Source organism: Sceloporus occidentalis, unplaced genomic scaffold, assembly GCF_023333645.1.
Source record: "Sceloporus occidentalis isolate IW3139 unplaced genomic scaffold, rSceOcc1.0.p SCAF_55, whole genome shotgun sequence".
In the NCBI taxonomy this organism is placed as follows: domain Eukaryota; kingdom Metazoa; phylum Chordata; class Lepidosauria; order Squamata; family Phrynosomatidae; genus Sceloporus; species Sceloporus occidentalis.
Window position 1 is genome coordinate 3,254,922 of NW_028317035.1, and position 19,624 is coordinate 3,274,545.

Sequence of the window (19,624 nt, forward strand, 5' to 3'; positions counted from 1 at the left end):
GGTTTTCCAAGTTTCCAAGAGAGTCTCTCCAGACCCTCCTGAGAACTCTGGCTCCTAGGTTAAATACAGGTACTGCATTCAACCTTGCAAGTCAATGAAGCCCAAGTTGTTTGGGGGCAATAATGGCACTTACGAGCAGTTTGAGGGCAATGATGGCACAGACTAGCTGTTTGGGGCAAAGATGACACAGATAAGCTGTTTGGGGGCACTGACAAGCTGGAGCAAAAATGGCACAAACAGGCTGGTGGCCAGAGGCAGGTTATCAACCACCACCCTTGAGAGTTTATAACTCCTGATGCTGCATTTTCGTAATCCTTATAACACGTTTCCCTTTATAGTCTGTTGTTCACTGTGCAGAGATCTAAGTGGTAGATTTTGTATTCTGTGATCTGTTGATATTCTCAGTTGGCAGTGCGGTCTGATTCTCCATTTTTTCTTTATAACATTTAAAATCCCTTGCGTCTGCCCTTTGTTATGTCCCTAGCAATGCCCCAGGATAACCTTATTCAGGTTCAGCTACCTAAAGCCACCAAGTGAAGTGACAGTCTTGTACTGTTGTGCTGAGGAGGGGGATAGAAACAGTGGCGTCACAACCCGGGTGCGGGGTGACACCACACCAGGCAGAGAACTCTATGACAGTGTAATCCGCCTGGGATCACCCTACCATAGCGTGGCCACGGCGGTGCAACCGGAGCGGAGGAGGCAAACCTGGCACTGGCAAATCATCACTGGACGGCAGAGGAGGAATTACGGCACCACGCATGTCGACGCTGCGCATTTTACGCGACGTGCGTAACCTCTGCACTGTATCCTCTTGTAAAATAGCCTACGTAGCATTGTGGTGAAGGTGTCCCTTCTCAAACCGCTATAGAACCTAAAAAAGAAAACTTTTACTTACCTTGATTCCAGCGCTGGGCAAAGCTGCCTGCACTGCCTTATTGAAGTAACCAGGATGCTGCGTGAGGTCCAATCACAGGCTTCTCTATGTTTATTATTATGATATTTTCATATTTGCATTATTTCAGTAAAGTTTTAACGTTCAAATAAACATAATTTATATAACAATTGCCATTGCATTTCTTGTTTTATGGGAGTTATGATTTTACGAGTAACACTACTAAAAAACACATTACTAAGATGGGGGTGACACCAACCGTAGTGACGCCACTGGATAGAAAATGTGCATAAATATAAATAAATGCATACATAAAAATATCCTAGTAAATAAACTGTATCAACATAATTGCATATTATATATAATATTATATGAATTATATGGATAATAATATTGGTTTTGTGACACTGTTCATTTGACAACATTTCACATATTTAGAAGATGCTACAAGGTTTCTTCTGGCCAGATTATAAGACATTTATGGCCTGGGTATCAAAGAATTATATAAATATTTCCATTTAGAAAATGTTCTCACAGAAAACTCTTGCGCTCCATAAAGGATAAAGGCACTTCTCTTTAAACATGGTATAACATTATGCTTTGTGGCACTTGTGGAGGCCAGCTTGCCTCCTAAACTGACATATACGGTTGGCTGTGAAATAGAGTAGAGGTATATTCTAATTATAGTTAGAAGACATATAACGAAAAATATTTCCTTAAGACTTTGCGAGATTTATAAGGGGTTAATATTGTAAAAAACTGCGAGTCATCCTGAAAGTTTCCGGTTTAATGATTCGTATGCTCTCATCACCACCAATAACATGGCGGCGCATTACTGTATCGGCGACAGTATTTCTGAGGAAGTGCTCATGCTTTGGTGGACGCCAATAAAACGTTCTGTGTGACGGAACGTCGTCGGAAAACTACATGTCCCGGCATCCCAAGTAGGAGGCTAGACGCGTAGTTTTGGCGCAGTTTGTTGTCCGCCTCTCCCCCAGGCGCTGATCATAAAGGTTCCATCCCATGCGCAGTGCGGTTTGTTTGTTTTTGTGAGTGTGTTCCAGACAGGGGCTTCGTGTGGTGACATTATAGTGGAAAGCTTGGGATGGAGGAGGGGGATCGCCGGACTGGCTCCTCGGGGAGTTCCGGGCCCTTTTACCGGGAGTTAGGCCGCGTTTTTGTCTACTACAACAAGCATCTGGGGAGGCTGCATCAAAATCTGAGGGAGACGAAGCGTTTTTTTCGGGACATTAAGCATACTTACAGCGGCGGATCGGATTCGGACATCAGAGCGGCCGACTTAGGTGAGACTCTGCGGAGGGAATGGATGCACAATACAGCGGTGATTGGCTGCCTGTGAATGGCGGAGTCTAACGTGGGGTCTAGCTGTCAAGGGGGATGCAGGAAGAGAGGCAACAACTTGGGCTTTATATGCAAGGTGGAAAAGTGAGCTGGGTGCGACTATTTAGCAATGGCTGTGATGCATGGAAAAAGAGAGATCGTTTGCGGTCACACGGAGGGCAACTCCTATGGCCCTCAGCCACTCGGCATATGGAGTTTTACATGCTAGTTCGGGGCTCTTTTAGCTGGAAACGCTGGTTATGTCTGATTGTACATCAGGGATAATAGATGGATAATATTCAGCCCAGCAGCTAAGGTCTAGAGTGTTTCATTTCAATCTTGTCTAAAGCTGTGCTTAATGGGAGTTGCATTTTATCTTTAAACATGCTGGCAGGGCTTTATTTTATCATTATTTTACCCAATAACTCTGAACTCTCCTGTAAACTTAAAAACAAAAGTAACATGTTATATAATGTTGGTAAAAATATTTGCGATAATCAAGTGTAAACGCAGAATTTGACAGCAGATAAGTACAGTTGGGTCCATCTAGTCTTCCTGTTTTCCCTCCAGTAAAGACTTAATCAGCCTTTTAGATTTAGACTCCTTTTAGATTCAGGTTTATCCTATCCCATGCGTGTTTAAATTCCCTCGCCTGTACCACTTTAGCTGGGAGGCTGTTCCACTCATCCACCACTTTGTAAAGTAGAACTTTGTTACGTCTGAACCGCTTGTCCTCCAGTTATAGATGACAAACTTTTATTGTAACATTTTAAATCCCTTTACGTGTTTTAATGTTTCTATCACCTCCCCCCTTACTGTTTTCCTCCGAGTTATACATGTTGAGAGCCCTTAAGTGTACCGACAAGCATCAGCTAACAGTTGGCTAATAAAAATCACATGTGTGTTGGAGATCAAGTAGTACAGAATACGCATTTAATGGGCATTTAGGAATATCTAAAGAAAACCCCACAAATCCATTCTGGGAATTCTGTCGCATTGTATTTATTTTTGTTTAATCGGTCAGCATTTATTTATTCACGTCTTCTGGATATATATAAGGTTGTAGTCCAGATCCCCCTGCCAAATAATTGGTGATGTTAAAGCAATATATTGTGTTCTTGCTTTTTTTCCTGCTTATAATGTGTCTATCCATATTTTTTTTTTTTTTGTCCCCTTTTCTAGAAATGCCGTTTCCATGTAATTTTCCATTATAGACGTGCAGCCCCTGTAGACTTCACGATCTTGTTGTGGCTTCTCTTGACAATTTAGAATAGTTCTTATGAATGGAATGATTAATAATGTGCCCCACTCAAGTTAGCATAGCAAAATAAAGATTTTAAAGCTGCTCTTCCACCTGGTATGTTAAGCAAAAATCTCCCAAATTTACTGAGATTATATGGTCTACATTGCAAGAACCTCCTTTCTTATTGTAGTCATGTCTATTGTACTCCAAAGAACATTTTTCCAGACTCTCGCACTTATTGTATCTTGCTTTTATTAAAGTGTATAGTGCTAAAAATCTGTACACATACCAGGTTGGTCAGTTTATTATTTCTCCTTCTTCTGTGGTCCACGACAAATAAGTGTTCCCCACAAAGATTATGAATTAGGCAAATTGTACCTAATTCAATGGTTTCGGAATTGTGTTTCTAATGCTCCATTTAGTTATGAAAGTTTTTTTTGTTTTTTTAAAGCGGCACTCCAGCCATCATATGCATATTAATGTTTTGGCAGCTGAGCTGTCCCCTCTTGGAAATGCATTCTGCATAATCTTGTGGATTACTGTTTTACTGGTTAAATATTTGAGTAAACCTCACCAGTTTAACTAGGATTGTACCCTCTTAGCCAGTTTGCTGGTAGCAGCTCTTGTGACGAGCGCTATAGAGTACATAACTAAGTAGGTGACACAAAATATTGTCTTCTACTATTAACGGCTTGGTGAATTCTAACTGTATGGCATGGTAACTTGTACAAGTAAGGATCTTGAGTTCTGTAATGGTGTGTTATCTGTTTTTGATAGATGCTGTGTTTTTTGTTTTTTTTTTCTTCAGATATTAAGGTTTATCTACTAGAAATTGAGGACCCTCTATAAATGAAGCTTGTAAAGGGCTTGCTTGTTAGAATATCCTTGGAATGACCTTGTTCTGTGTTTTAGGGAGACCGGTTCCCATTTAAAATAAGAAGAAACTATCCTGGTTGTTCAGCCAGGAAGAAAACAAGTGTAATTATTCCTTTTTAACCTTTTGAGTGCCATACGGGCATGCGCAGTACCAGCACTGATGAGTGAAAATTTTTATTATTTTATAGGCTTGTTAAATAATTACAATATTTTTATTGTTTCCAATAACGTCGGTGAAAGACCACGGATTTTTAGCTTGGCCTTCCTGTCCAAAGTTTCTTTGGGATAACCTTGCTGGTGACTTTTACCCATTACTTTTTTAAACGTCGAGGCTTCCGCTTAGTTAATGATAGTGAAAACAAGTTGTTAATGTAACTAGACTTATACTTGGCACACATTAACGGAAGCCAGGGAATTTGGTTGAAATAGACAGAGGTAGAATATTAAAACCAGTAGAATATTAATATCATGTAGCATCAAGTTCACTTTTCCCTGAATGTAGGCTGCTTCGGCTACATCTGGAGTTTTCATTTTTCTTACATGCACTTTAATGAATATTAAAGCTAATTAGCCCCTTTAAACTGGGGTCCCTTTTGCAAATGCATCGGAGATTTCTGCAGAATGCCCCGCAGATGCACTTGTGCCTACCCCTACCCCCAGCTAGTTGCCATGCAGGACACAACATGCGCTTTCCTTCTGTCAGCCCCCTGTGCATGTGGTAAAAACATTGGCAATAATTTTTTTCTGCTTTTGGAAGAATGCGTATGAAAGTACTCATATGAGCACTTTAGCGTACATTTTTCTTTAGAGAGGGGGTGTCGAGGACAATAAACTCACTACTTTTATTTCAGAGGAAAAATCTTATATTAAAGGCAACGTAGAAAGAAAGCAAATACAATCTGTTTGCACCAAAGCTGATGTTTGGATTAAGAACACGAAGGAGTAAATAGAAGGGCAAAAAAAAATGCCAAGAAAACACATTGAGATATTTTGCACTAAACAGTCTTAGTCGTAAATATTTGACTTTAGCAGGCGTCGTGTCCCAGAGGATGCGATGATATTGTTTTTCCAGGATGCGTGGTTTGCAGAATTATGAGAATAAGGCCCGAGGTGTGCTTGGTTTACCCCTGTTCAAACAGAAGTGTGTTTTGCACGCACGCACGCACGCACACCACACACACCTGTGGCAAGTACTGCAGTATGTGGCATTGAAGATATGTTAATACACACAAAGATATGTTTACACATACTGTGGTGTTTGAGCAGTGGCAGTCACCTAAAATATCAGGTAAAATATCATGAATCTTACAACAGCAGTCTCCAAGTGTCCATGAAGTTTATTTCAACAAGATGAAATGTGTTTTTTTTCTTCAGTGCCAAACTACATTACTGTTTACGACACTGTATTTAATGCATAAAGTCTGTGGGACTTTCCATGGGAGTTGTATGGCAATTCCAACAATAGCTCAGGTGTCCACACATGCTTGTATGTATACTCATGGTGGTTATCCTGTGGATATTAGAGGATAAATGCCAATGGGCAACCAGGGTTATCCCAATTTATCTTGGGAGCAGTTGGTAAGTTTGACATAGGCTAAAGCCAAAACTTGCTTGTAGCTAAATGTCAGATTCCATGTCATAGTGTTTTTGCCTGGTCCACCATCAAATAGCTCTTTAAAATATATAACTTTAGAGGATCCACAATTAGAGAGAGAGCATCATCTTTTGGTGGGGTAGGCATGACCATTCCAGAGGCATTTGGTTTTGCCGTGGCTGGGCTTCAGTACTGTACACATATCTGTCTACACATATGACATTATAAGTATGTGTGTATGTGTATATATATATATATATATATATATACACACACACACACACACAGCTGACCTTGTAAAATGTCTATTTTGAAAAAGCTTACTTACTTGTAGCTGAAAATGCATGTATTTTGTGACTTAACCAGTTAAGGGGACACTCCAGCTATCATACGCAATTCTCTGCACATTATAGCCAAGGTCAATTTAATTTTTCATGGTGTCCTTGCAGAATCACCCAAATGCATTTCCCTCTTTGCACAACCCCAGGTATGCAGGAGATGCATGCGTGGTAAGTACACTTATTGATTTCAAGGGTAACCGGTTCCTACCACTAATCAATAGCAAGGATTGCCAAACACGGGGAGAAGAGCTGATGCAGGGCTGTAACTTCTACTTTTTTTTTTTTCTCTCTCCCCTCTGTTTTTGAAGTGTACTTTACAATGCATTTATTAAGTGGGTCTGTCCCGTGTGCTGTTTCATGTACCCTTTGTAACTAAATGCAGTATTAGAAATAGCACTGTTGTTGTACTCAAAGCCTTCCCAGAAAAAAAAAAATATTTAACAACCAATGACACGCCAGGCATGTCACCGAAAAAACGTAGTTAGGAGCGAGTGATGTGCCTGTTATAGGGTTAAATGCGCTTAGAAAGCGATCAACGATATTGAGGCATTCTGCATACAGCAACCCACAAAAAGTGGTCCTATGTACCGTATTTGCTCGATTATAAGACGACCCCCCCAAAATCTGAATATTAATTTAGGAAAAAAGCCTGAATATAAGACGACCCTATAGGAAAAAAAGTTTTACCAGTAAATGTTAATTCATGTAACCTATGTAAAGAGTTTTTTTTTAAACAAAAGCTATGATTGAGAAAAATATTTTGTTTTTATTTCCTTTTATTTTCCAACCTGCCCCCCAGTTATGCACATCTGCCCCCAGGCTTGCCATTTCAGGAGGCAGAGTGGTGTATAGAGGGTTAAAAGGCATTTCTGGAGGCAGAGTGGCATTAAGTGGGTTAAAAGGCATTTCATAGAGCACTCTGCCTACAGAAATGCCTTATGCCCCCCATTTAACACCCCCCACTCCCCAAACTTACCAGTGCTTCTGATTCCCCAGTGTGTTGTCCGGGCAGCTTCCGCTGCAGCCGGAAGGAGGTGCGGTTAGCAGCGGGGGTTGTCTCATCTGCGTCCATCGCGCAGACCTCTCCTCACTGACAGCCGGGGACGTCTACACGCTGTCCCGGCTACACACCTGGGAATCAGAAGCACCGGTAATTTGGGGGGGGGGGGGTGTAGTCAGGAAGATCCAGGTCCCCTGCAGCGCTGCGGGGGATCTGGATCTTAGTCTCATAGTCCGTCCTATTTGAGGTGCCCAGTAAAAAGGGTCTGTTCACGTACCGCAGCCAACCAGGCAGATCTGTAATACAATTTAAAAATAAAAAACCCACATGATGACACCATCCAGTAAATGTTTTAACAATAAAACATTAACAAAAAAAATTGTGCAAGCCTTAAAATTGAAACTGTGTCTTCTCAAAAATTCTTGCATGGAAAGTGTTGAAGTAACACCATTTTAAATATCCTGTGGTATCTAGTTCTGAAGCATGGCAATTTAATTTACCCCCATCAAATCATACATTTTTCATAAGTCCCCAATAGGGCAAAGAGCCAAATGGCCAGATTTGAAAACAAATGGTTTTCAACTAGCAAAATGCTACTAATTGCCCTAGAACCTACAAAATAACATAAAACATTGTGTATTTATAAACCAAGGCAAGAATTAGAATCTATTTAGCAGTATTTTATATACTGCATGTATTTTGTAGGTAACAAGTGTCAGAAAAGGTTTGTTTTTCCACATTTTATAATAAAAAGGTTAAAACAGCCTCGGTCACGAAGGGTATAGAAATTAGGAACGGCTCGGTCCTTAAGGGGTTAATGTGCAATTTTGCCACATAATATTTTAGGCTCATCTGTCATGTGACAAGCTGGGATGGATGGTTTGTTGCCATAGTAAAAAAGGCTTTTTGTGTGTGTTTGGATATATTTTTTTGTATTGGGTACGGTACAGTGCAAATACATTTTTGGAAAATTCTTGCTGCCCCATTGACCCTTAGAGAGAGTGACTGATTTTGCCTCCGTTGGCAGAGGGTTAGTAATTACAAGTACTTTTCTCACCTCCTTGTGCAACTTTGAAACTTGGTGTTAAATTCTGTAAGTGGATGTGGAAGTACGCCAGCTTGGAGAAGCATAAGATTCTAGGTTCTAAGAGTCTAAGTATCAGAGTAACTAAACAAAATAAATAAATAAAAAATGACCTCTGTCAGTATGAAGTTTTATAGTGATATTTTACTTGTAAGCTTGTTTGAGCAAGGCCCTCCTTACCTGTTCCTTACCTGTTCTGTCTGCCATTGTACAGTGCTATGGAATACTCTATATAAAACAAATACTACCCACACTCATACTCGCTAATTTAACAATGTGGCTTGAATTTTGAGTTTAAGCAGGGCTGCTTTATGTACGCATTTTTAATATAGACTTCCAAACCACCATCTTGAACATAAAATGTGTTTTTATACCTATGTTTGTGTGTGTGTGTGTGTATCAAGTAACCCAATAGATCAAAAATATTTAGCTATGGCCCTACGAACGATTATGCATTGGTTACCGTGTTTTTTCCCATTGGTTATGATCTACATTTTTTTCGGCAATTCCATTAGCCCACTGCTTGAATTATTTTTTATGGTTTACATTATCAATGTATTGAAGACAATTCACACAATCCAGTCAGTTTGTTAGCATAGCTTAAGTTGTGTAACTTTTGGCGTGCTAAATTTAACAAATCGGTGACAAATAAGAAATGGCTATTTCATAGTTCCTTGTTGAAAGTGTGGTGAGCTGATGGGGTAAGATAGTAGTATCACAGTTGGGTCTTAATTTGGTATTGGATGAAGAATCTATCAGGTGTGTGTTGATGCCTTGCATGCCTCTTTCACCTTGGTGATGTTTCCTGTAAGTCCTTTGGACTAACAAATAATTATATCGGAGACATTGCGCAGTGTTCTTTCTCGTCTCTTCGATCTGTGGTAATCTCTGCCACAGGCGATTGTACACCAAAGAAGTATAAATTTATTCTTCAACTTATTCTTCTTTTATCTATGTCTGTAGGCTTTGATCAAAGTGAGGCTATTTCAGGCAGCATTTGCAGACTAGAGTGCCTCTCCATATGATATGTAGGCATTGTGATGTCCGTAGGGCAATGAGTTACAGTCACATGTAGCCTGTGGAATAGTGCATTTTGGTTTAATTCCTTTGCATGAGGTCAACAAAGATTGTATTTTCTTCTGCTTGTCCTTTATGTTCTGGTTTTCTGTTTCGTCATATGGCCCTGTTTTGTTTACTATACTTTGTATCCTTTTTCTGTTAGGAGGTAATTTGATGATGTTGCAGTAGAATGATCCTAGAAGCACCACATAGATTTTTTGAAATAGAGACATGTCTTGTGTTTAGAAAATTTGAATATTAATTTAGGAAAAAAGCCTTCATACAAGACTACCCTATAAGAAAGGTTTTACTAGTAAATATTCATTCATTTTTTTCATATTTAATAAACAAAATAAAATTGAGAATGCTTTTTTGTTTTTATTTGCCAACCTGACCCTAGTTATTCACATCTGCCCCCCAGATATGCATTATACCCCCTTAAATGCCACTCTGCACCCCAGAAATGCCTTTTAACCCCTATATGCCACTCTGCCCCAGATATGCTTCTTGACCCCCCCTATTTGCCACACTGCCCCCGGGTATGCCTTATACCCCTTATATGCCACGCTGCCTCCCAGATATGCCTTATACCCCCTATATGTCACTCTGCCTCCAGAAAGCCGTTATATACCCCCCATATGCCACTCTTACACTCCCCCGACTTACCAGTGCTTCCCTAGACTTGTCCCCTGTGCTTCAGATTCCTTGGTGTCTAGTGGGGCAGCTGGTGGAGGTCTGCAACCTCCACTGCTGCTGGCGGCGCTTCCACCGGGGCGTCTATGAATGAGCACCGGGAGGTCATGTGATGTTGGAGCTCCGTCATAGACGCTCCAGAGGAAGTGCCGGCTGCTGGAGAGGAGGATCTGGATCTTAGTCTTGTAGTTAGGCCTCTAATATAAGACGATGGTTATTTAATATGGTATTTAATACTGTCTTGATAGAGGTTCACTTCATACTTTCAACTGATTTTTGGGGCCTCAAATTTAAATTTGTACTATTTTTTTTCTGGATCTTACTTGAGGGCAAACCTCCAGCTAAAACAAGTGATCACAAAAGTGATGCTAAAACAATAATTATAAGGCTATACAATTCTGATCAAATGCAGCAGCAAAATTAAATGTGTTTGCATGTAAAATCTGAGTATAATGAAAATAAGCTTTGGGATGCAAAGCACAGTTCTGGTGGAGAGTGTTTAGTATTTAAAGTTAGCGAAAAAACATACTTGCGTTTGCATTATTTTTTTTTTTTTTTCTTTTCATGGTTTGCACCAGAATTGATCTTTTTTATGACACGCATTGATCTTTGTACAGAACAAAAACCCACATTAAACAGACGAGATATATATATATATTAGTGCACTTTTTGATTATAGTGTAAGCTTTGTCATTAGACCAATTTATTTTTTATTTTTTTTTCCCCCTCTACTTTTCACTTGCTTTCTTTTACTTTTTATTAAACATGTTTTTATGTCTGTTCCAGGCCAGCTACAATGCATTTCATTTCCCAGACAAGAGGAAGAATACTTAAAGTTGACTGTCCGCTGTCGTCCGTGTATCTTTGTTCTGGGGCAAAACTGTAGTGCCCGTGGCCGTGTGGTGAACACGCTATTGGGTGATCAGCTGCTACCAACTAGTGTCCAGTGTGATCCAGAAACGTGTAAGAGGAGGCGAATCCGTTTTCGACATGGAAAGCAGACACTGGTGAGCTTGGCACTGCCAGAGCAATATGAACTGGTCCACCAGCTGGTGGCACACCAGGGTAAATGGGATACTATCCCAGAGGAGGACCTAGAGGTACCGGAGGATGAAGAAGACCCTGCACACAGACTGGCAGAGCTGGAGGTTACTCTGCCTCATCAACTGTTACAGGTACTCCACCCTACTTTTAGCAGACTGTTATCACGTGCAGTGGATGTGCTCTTCCACTGTCACTGGATTTGCCTAGTAGTTACCTAGTTTAGAGTCAATTTAACCCCTTCGTGACATAGGCTGATTTTATTTTTTGTACCCTTCATGACAAAGGCTGTTAACATGTCTGCAGTGCTCGTGTGTAGCTGTAATTTTCTTCTTTCCTGTTTACTGAACCCACACAAATTTTAGTTGTTTTTTTTTTTTTTTTTCTTTCAGGACCAGAAGGGCTTTCTTTAGATGTCATTGATTGTATTATATCATTTACCATAAAAAAAAGTATAAAATATGGTGACAAATTGAGAAAAGGCTTTTTCTGGCTTTTACTTGAAAAATCTTTTACTCGTCTATAAAAGCTAATGAAAAAAACCTGCTAAACTCTTTTAAAAATGGGCGTCCGCCGCCATACAGTGAATGGCAGACGTTGGTGCCTGGGGAGGGGCCAGACATGGTCCCTGATGCCAATCTCTGTGCTGCTGATTTTACAGCAACACCGTTTGGGTGCAGTAAGCGAACGTTGTTCCCTTTCTGCACCCTTTTAAAGCCATGGCGGTCCTGGCACGTCAATTGTCACTAACCGGATGTTGGTGCCTGACGTGCCAGAACCGGCAATTTGGCATTAAGGGGTTAAAGAGAAAGTGTATTTAGTTATGCTCAAAAGTTTGCATACCCTTTCAGAAATTATAAAATGTTAGCATTGATTTTGATATGATGGGCCATGCAAACAAACTGTCTTTTTATTTTTATTTTTTATTTAAAGCTAGTGATCATATGAATCCATTTATAATCGGTTGTTTGGCTCATTTTCAAATCATAACAGATATCACCGAAATGGCCCTGATCAAAAGTTTACATACCCTTGAATGTTTGGCCTTGTTATAGACACACACGGTGACACGCACAGGTTAAAACATGGCATTCAAAGGTTAATTTCCCACACCTGTGGCTTTTTAAATTGCAGTTAGTGTCTCTGTATAAATAGTCAATGAGTTTGTTGGCTCCCACGTCAAAAGACCTGCATAACAAGGTAATGGAACAGTATAAACATGGAAAAGGATATAAAACGATATCCAAAACCTTGCAAATGCCAGACAGTACTGTCCAATCGCTTGTTATCAGAAAATACAATTAGCATTCTTCCTCACGAAAGCTACACATGGGATGCGACTGGATTTCCAGCACGACGGTGACCCTAAGCACAAGGCCAAGTTGGCCCTCCAGGAGTGACCATCGGTCTCCTGACCTTGATCTCTGGGAAGATCTCAAACATGCGGTTCATTAAAGACGACCAAAGTCTTGGCATGACCTGAAGGCATTTTACCATGATGAATGGGCAACTATATTACCTGCAAGAATCTGGGCCCCCATAGACAACAATCTTACAAAAGACTGCACACTGTCATTGATGCTAAAGGAGGCGATAACAGTATTAAGAACTAAGGGTATGCAGACTTTTGAACGGGGGTTATTTCATTTTTTTTTTCGTTGCCATGCTTCGTTTTGATTGTACAGCGGAGTATGAATCCCATACAAAATAAAAGGAATGGTACATCTATTACAGATTCACCAATGTTATGCAAACTCTTAAGCACAACTGTAAGTGATCTGAACTTAATTATTTAAACACCTCAGTCCCAAAGGCTTCAACTTGGTTCTCTGTTTAAAAGCTATGCATCAGGAATTAGTAGTTAGAGATTTGTTGCACCACTACTTTGGAATTTCCCTTTTGCCGATTTTCTTTTGACAAAAGGTAATTCCTTATTAAATGTTCCCTTTTATTAAAACCGGCTTCTTAGTGTAAAGCTAGTGTATATTTTATTAGTATATGTATGCGCACAAATAGACAGTGTGTAGATGTTGCTTATATTGCATACATTTACACACTATTTTGTGTATTGCTGGCACTGTTCATCTTGCCGTTTTGATAGTCGTGTTGATCTGCCCTGGCTTCCTCCTCATTTTAACGGTCCTGCATCTGACTCATCTCTCCCATTGCTCATTCGGATGCAGACCCCCACCCCCTTCTGTGCAGAAGGCACTAGCTTCCTTTTTGGAAGTTTTGCAATGGTGCAATCAACAGTATCAGTATATATATATTTTTTCTTTTGCTTCTGTGAACTGCATGCTATGTTGAACTGGAAACTAGATTTGTAGCCATCAACTGACCCCTTTTACTGCTTAAAGTAACAAAAAAAAAAAGTTTATATTTTATTACAATAGTTATTTCATTCTGGGATAGCACTGGGTACACTTAAAAGGACACTCTAGCCATCTGCAGTTTATATGAAAGCTGACAGGTCACCTTGCGCGCTCATAGAGTAATTTTCTATTGTGCAAGGGGGCAACATCACACAAGGTAGTCTGCAAAGTCTTTGGGCAGATTCTCTTGCAATTTATCAATTCAGGATCAGGTTATGAGCCCTTGACCAGGCTTTACTAACCCCTGTGCTCCAGAGAAGGGCCAGTAAACCTCTAATTTCTGGTGGCGATTTCAGTGTGTGTCTGTATATATACGCCCTTGGGCTCCTCAGTAGAAGGTCTCTGGTGCCTCCCTCCCCCTTTGCTGAATAATTAAATTGATATTAAGTTGTGTTTATGTTGTCATGTATGGACACAATGAGGACTTTGTGCCGTCACTAGATGATTAGCCTAGTCATGTGTTTGGGCATTTCTATGACAAGTGAATGCTGTTCATGCATGGTAGAATCAGGAAAATATTATTTTCATGCTCCATGGTAGTTTTAGCTTCAGTTCCTTGCTGTGTGAGTTCTTTGCTGAATTGTAAAAAAAAAGTTTCTGCTGCAATAGTTGCCTCCTTGGCTAGTTTCTCCATAGATGCTATGGAGCCATTGGCCTGCTAAGGCACCCCTCCTGTTCGTTGAAATAAGTTATTGCGACTCGTGTCAATATACAAGATGACCGTTTCTTGGGCTTTGGCAAGGCTGCCTTTAGGCCTATATCCTCACGGCTTGGGAAAGTTTCCCCAACTAATCTAAAGTATTTGCCTTCCCATTCATGTAATAGCTTCTCTTCAGTTGTGACTAAAACCACCCCAATCTCTCTAGAATTTCTGCCCTTGCAGACTGCCTGCTGTTTGTAATTGCCATGGATGTAAGCTTGTTCCCATGGGATCTCTTCATTCAGGGTGTGGTCTCTTTGGGGAAACAAGATGTCATGTCAATTACAAGGAGTTCTTAGCAGTCTGGAGAGCATTAGTGTTTTCTTAGAGAAGAAAGATCCTGATTTACACAACAAAATCTGAATGACTTATTTTGATCTCCAAGGAGGTCAAGCAATCCTGTTCTGGAACAGCTAGCAGCTCTCATTTTTCCTGGGCAGAAGTCTCTACAGTCTTTCAACTATTTACATTTAGGGCTCTTGGAATCTTCAAGTGGAGTACATAAGATATCTGGTATGTCAGGTGGAATGGAGTTTGCATCCAGAGGTGAATGATCACAGATCTTATGACATCTGCAGACTATCAATACAAAATACTTTGGATATAATACCTCTGGCTGTGGATGTACTGTCCCAGAGCTGGTTCCTGAGGTTGTGATTTTGAAAGCAGTACACCTTTATTGTCAATGAAACCACATGCCACCATTTTTTTTTTGTGTTATAGTAAGTAGTGCTTTTATGAGGTGTGAGAATTAATATAATTGTGGAATTTTGAATTATAACGTTTATTTCCTGTTACTAACTGGGCATAGATTCCATTCGTTTGAGTACCCATTTTGATTTCCCCATCTGTATTTGTACAAATATTATTTATTGTTTTTATATTGTGCCATCAAATTACTCCCATTTTTTTTATTTTTTTTTGTGAACTTGCATCTTCCACTACTGTAAACAAAGCATTTTGGAGGCATATTCATTAACTGCTTAGCTCTTCAGAACTGCTTTCCTTGGTATTTTAGACCCCTAATAGTCCAGTAGATGGTTTCTGTGTGTGTGTATGAATATAGTACACTTATTTTCCTTCCTTTATGTGATATTAAAAGTAGAGCAAGTATTTTTCTGTTTTTGTGGTACTACAGTTTTAAACCATGCATTTGTTCTCTTGCTATTTCTTGATTCTTGAACCTCTTAATTTAAACAGGAAGTAGATATTGTGGTTTCTCCTTGCCGTGGCTCTCAGACACTGACTTCTACCTTGGAGGACTATATTGACCATGTCCAGTCGGTCGTCGTGTATGCAGTGAGTGAGGACTTGCTGACAAATCAAGATGAGGAAGAGCTGACTGACGTAAAGGAGAAATACAAGCTCCCTCTCTTCTTTCTCCGAACAACACCTCCCAAGGGCAAGATAATAAGTGGACCAGATGCAGGACGTTCGGCTCTCTGTGAGCAGCTCACTGAACTTGGTTATCTGAAAAGGGGGTTATGTAGCTGTGGGGCTGCTGGGTCAGGTAGCCCTGCCCCCAGCTTGCTGGTGGAGCAGTTTGATAAACTGCGTCAATTGTGCAGCTTCTCTCGACAAGTGCTGCAAATGCATCTTGTTGATGCAGCGATGGTGCTAAATATGGTTCACAGCCGCTGCTTGGACCTGTTTATCAACCAGGCTTTTGACATGAGAAGAGATCTGCAAATTACCCCCAAAAGGCTAGAGTATACCCGTCAGAAGGAGAGCGAGTTGTATGAATCTTTGATGCGGATTTCTGATCGTAAGCAGGAAGAACTAAAGGACATGATTATTGAAACACTCAACAGCATGAGAGATCAGCTCCTTGAAGATGCAGCGAACATGGATTTTAAAGGTGGGTACGTGGAGGTTGTAATTTAGGATAGAAGTGTTCCTTTCCTACTGGTGTGTAAAAATCCATACAGTGTTCTGCTTAGTATTTTAAGATCCCTTGCTTTAAATGGCTGACTATCCAAAGCCTCTCCATTAATGCCAACCTTCCTCCCTCTTCTTATTACAGATATCGCTATCCCACAGAACGGAGAACCCATTGGCTCGCAGGAAGTAAAATCCTGCATTTTGCAGATCAAGGAGTTGATTATCTCACGGCTCAACCAGGCCGTGGTGAATAAGCTTATCAGTTCAGTGGACTATCTGCGCGAGAGTTTTGTGGGCACACTAGAGAGGTGCCTCCGCAGTCTGGAAAGGTCTCAACAGGAATCTGCCTCTCATATCACTAGCAACCACTTGAAACAGGTAAGAGAATATCAGCGCAAGATACATTCACCATATCTAAGTATAGGGTAGTTGAACACAAAAGACAAGTAGATTAAAGGTGTGATTTAATTTTGAGTGCTTATTTAGCTTTTAGGCAGCTATGTTTTAGGATCTAACCATGCTGGACAAATCCAGCACAGTGGCATGGTTAGCCTTACTTAAGAATACTGAATGCACTGTGAAGCCTTAGGGGAGGGCCATATACTTCATAACAAAAATGTATTTTTAAATGAACAGTGAATGGTTGCTGACTATGTCAGTGCCACAGTTTGCAGATAACCATTTGGCCCATCTCATCTTACCATTTTTCTTGTAAAGATACAAAGTGTTATTAGTTGCTGGTCTCCTCTGGGAAAAGGACTTAATGTATGTTTATACTTGATACTTTTCTCCAGATAGGGCCTTATGCTGATATTTCGTTTTTATAGAAATGGCTGTTTACTTTTCCTTTTAAGAGTCTACTGCATATCATGTAGATGCAGCAAGACTAAACACTATTAATCTGGATATTGTGTATATACTACATGCCGAAAAGTATGTCAACACACTTGTATCTGTTTTTGTTTGACCTCCCATGGGCTCCCCCTTTGCAGCTTTAATAGCTTTCCAGGAGATTTTGGATTGTGTCTGGCGTTTCAGTTCTTCCCAAAGCAGTTCACTGGATTTAAGGTCAGGGCTCTGTGCAGACCACTTGTATTCCTCCACGCCAAACTCTCCAAATTATGTCTTGTAAACATTGCTTTGTGCACAAGGTCACAGTTATGTTGATCAACAGGTCATTCTACAAACTGGTCCCCCAAAGTCAAGTATACATTTGTCTAAAATGTCTTTGTATGCTGGATCATTAACATTCTCTAACTGCATCTAGCCCAAACCTTGAAAAATGCCTCCAGACCATTTCCACTGCTCCATAGTCCAGTGATGGTGATCTTTGACTTGTGTACAGCTGTTGTTCTTTGGAAACCATCTAGTGATAGTGCCATGTTTGTCTATAGGTCTATAGAGAGGTTATTTCTATGTGCTTAATTTTTATATCCCTATTAGCAGTGGTGTCCACATACTTTTGGTCATGTAGTGTATTCTCCTCCAGAGCTGGCATTCTCATTCAAACTTTGTCACATTTTGCTTATAAGCAGAGAAAACAAAAATCTAGAATCTACCAAATATATTTTAATTTGTATTTTTATAGATATTAAATGCTGCATATCACGTGGAGGTCACTTTCAATTCAGGATCCACGGTCACCAGAATGGTTTGGGAGCAGATTGTACAGGTAAGGATGATTACACTGTTCTGGATCACTGCAATACACAAAGTTGCTCAATATAAAAATACCAGAAGTTTGAATAGAACAAGAAGCAAGAATCATTTCCTAGCCAGCCAACAAACCGCTTGCTAGCTGCTGTCACAGTTAGACTTCCATGATACTCGGTGGTAGAGAAGAACAATTGGTATAAGTACAGTGAGATAAAACCGTATGTGCTCTCAACTGTGCACACATATATACTAATCTTTTAAAATATTTGCACCCAAAAATCAAGTTTTCGCAGAATACCCATTGTTTTTCCCATTGGCTTAGATAATCCAGCGAATCACCTGGGTGAGCCCCCCAGCTATAACTCCGGAGTGGAAGCGAAGGGTGGCACAAGATGCCATAGAAAGCCTGAGCGCATCCAAGCTTGCGAAGAGCATCTGTAGCCAGTTCTGCAAGCGACTCAAGAGCTCCCACGAGGCCTTTGCTTCCTCCCTCAAGCAGGTAAGATCAGGCCTTCTCAGACTTTTTCCATGAAGCCATGGTGCAATATCATACCCGTTTGCTTTGGAGTTGACCCCAGCCCACTCTAAAGTCCTGTTTCTTCTATACAGAATCTCAGTGCTCCAATTTTATATTTTTAGTTTTTTTTGGGGAGAAGGCCATTTAAATGCATGCATATGGGTTGAATGCAAATTAATGATTAATTAGTTATCAGTGTCTGTAGGGAATTCTTGTGGGAATTCATGCTATCCCATGGTACTTTGGGTCCGTGTATTAGTCTTATTTCTGGCACAGTGCCTAGGAACACTTCTGTGACGCAGAGTAAAAATTTCCATGATGATTTTGTGTCATCAGACACTACTGGTTAAGCATTCTCATGACATTAAATGTTAACATTAGAAAATATTTTTACGGTATACCAAAATAGTTTATTTTTGATGGATCATAATGCTCCTTCTATTCTGACATTGCGTGGAATTAACAACCAATTGGTAAAAGGATAATGGGTTTGTATGTTGGTAAGGCCCGATTTTGTCAATAAAAGCTCATTTAAAGGAACGGTCTAGTCCCGTTTTTTTTGTTTTGTTTTGTTTTTTTCTTTTTAGTTTTTGTCATTACTGACATCCAGTACATTTTACATTCATCTCAAATAACTAAATTTATGTACAGATTTGCACATGTTTTTCAGTCCACGTAAAATATGCTTAAATAGGCATGGAGTGTGTGTGGTTTTTTTTTGTTTGTTTTGTTTTTTTTTTAATTATTATTAATATAATAAAATCTCCAATCAAAAGTATCTCAGGTTTATTCCCACACTGATTCATAAAAAGATAAAATACAAAAAATTACCTTCAATTTAGTAATCAATAAAAGCATATATGGCAGAGGAGCGGAAACCGCCGTGAGATCCCAAACCTTTTGATAGTCTTTCTCAAGGTTGATGTGATCATGTGTCGGTGTGGTAATAAATCTCGCAATTGGTTCATACCTTTCCTCCCGTGCAATGTCTTAAAAAGGTTCTCACACTAAGCAATAAGTTACCAAATCCCAATTTTACACATGTGGCTCGAACTCTCATTCAATAAATGAAGTCGTGAGCACAATTATGACAAATGTATCTATTTATTTATTAAAAATCACAATGTACATGAATCCCAAACTAAGCAGATTGATATAAAATGTCTTACAGCTTTTATGCATAAAATAAACATACCAGTTGGTCTCGATATGAAATCTAGCTTCTGTCTTTCGCACTGATCACAATTATAAACAGCATTTATATGTACAGTATAATAGAGTATTATAACTGGACCTATGTATCACTACCTCAAAAATTGTCAATGGTTAGA

At 39.9% G+C, this 19,624-nt stretch overlaps 1 protein-coding gene across 1 annotated transcript in view; it reads left to right on the top strand.

The window, feature by feature from the left end:
* The first annotated feature begins 2,000 nt into the window (after positions 1 to 2,000).
* LOC149287934 (dual serine/threonine and tyrosine protein kinase) overlaps positions 2,001 to 19,624 on the top strand; it is a 29,741-nt gene continuing 12,117 nt past the window's right edge. The window contains exons 1-6 of the mRNA XM_089492335.1: positions 2,001 to 2,199; positions 10,913 to 11,301; positions 15,440 to 16,097; positions 16,263 to 16,498; positions 17,709 to 17,792; positions 18,099 to 18,275. Coding sequence (XP_089348461.1) covers positions 2,001 to 2,199; positions 10,913 to 11,301; positions 15,440 to 16,097; positions 16,263 to 16,498; positions 17,709 to 17,792; positions 18,099 to 18,275 — 1,743 coding nt within the window. The remainder of the gene's footprint in view (positions 2,200 to 10,912; positions 11,302 to 15,439; positions 16,098 to 16,262; positions 16,499 to 17,708; positions 17,793 to 18,098; positions 18,276 to 19,624) is intronic.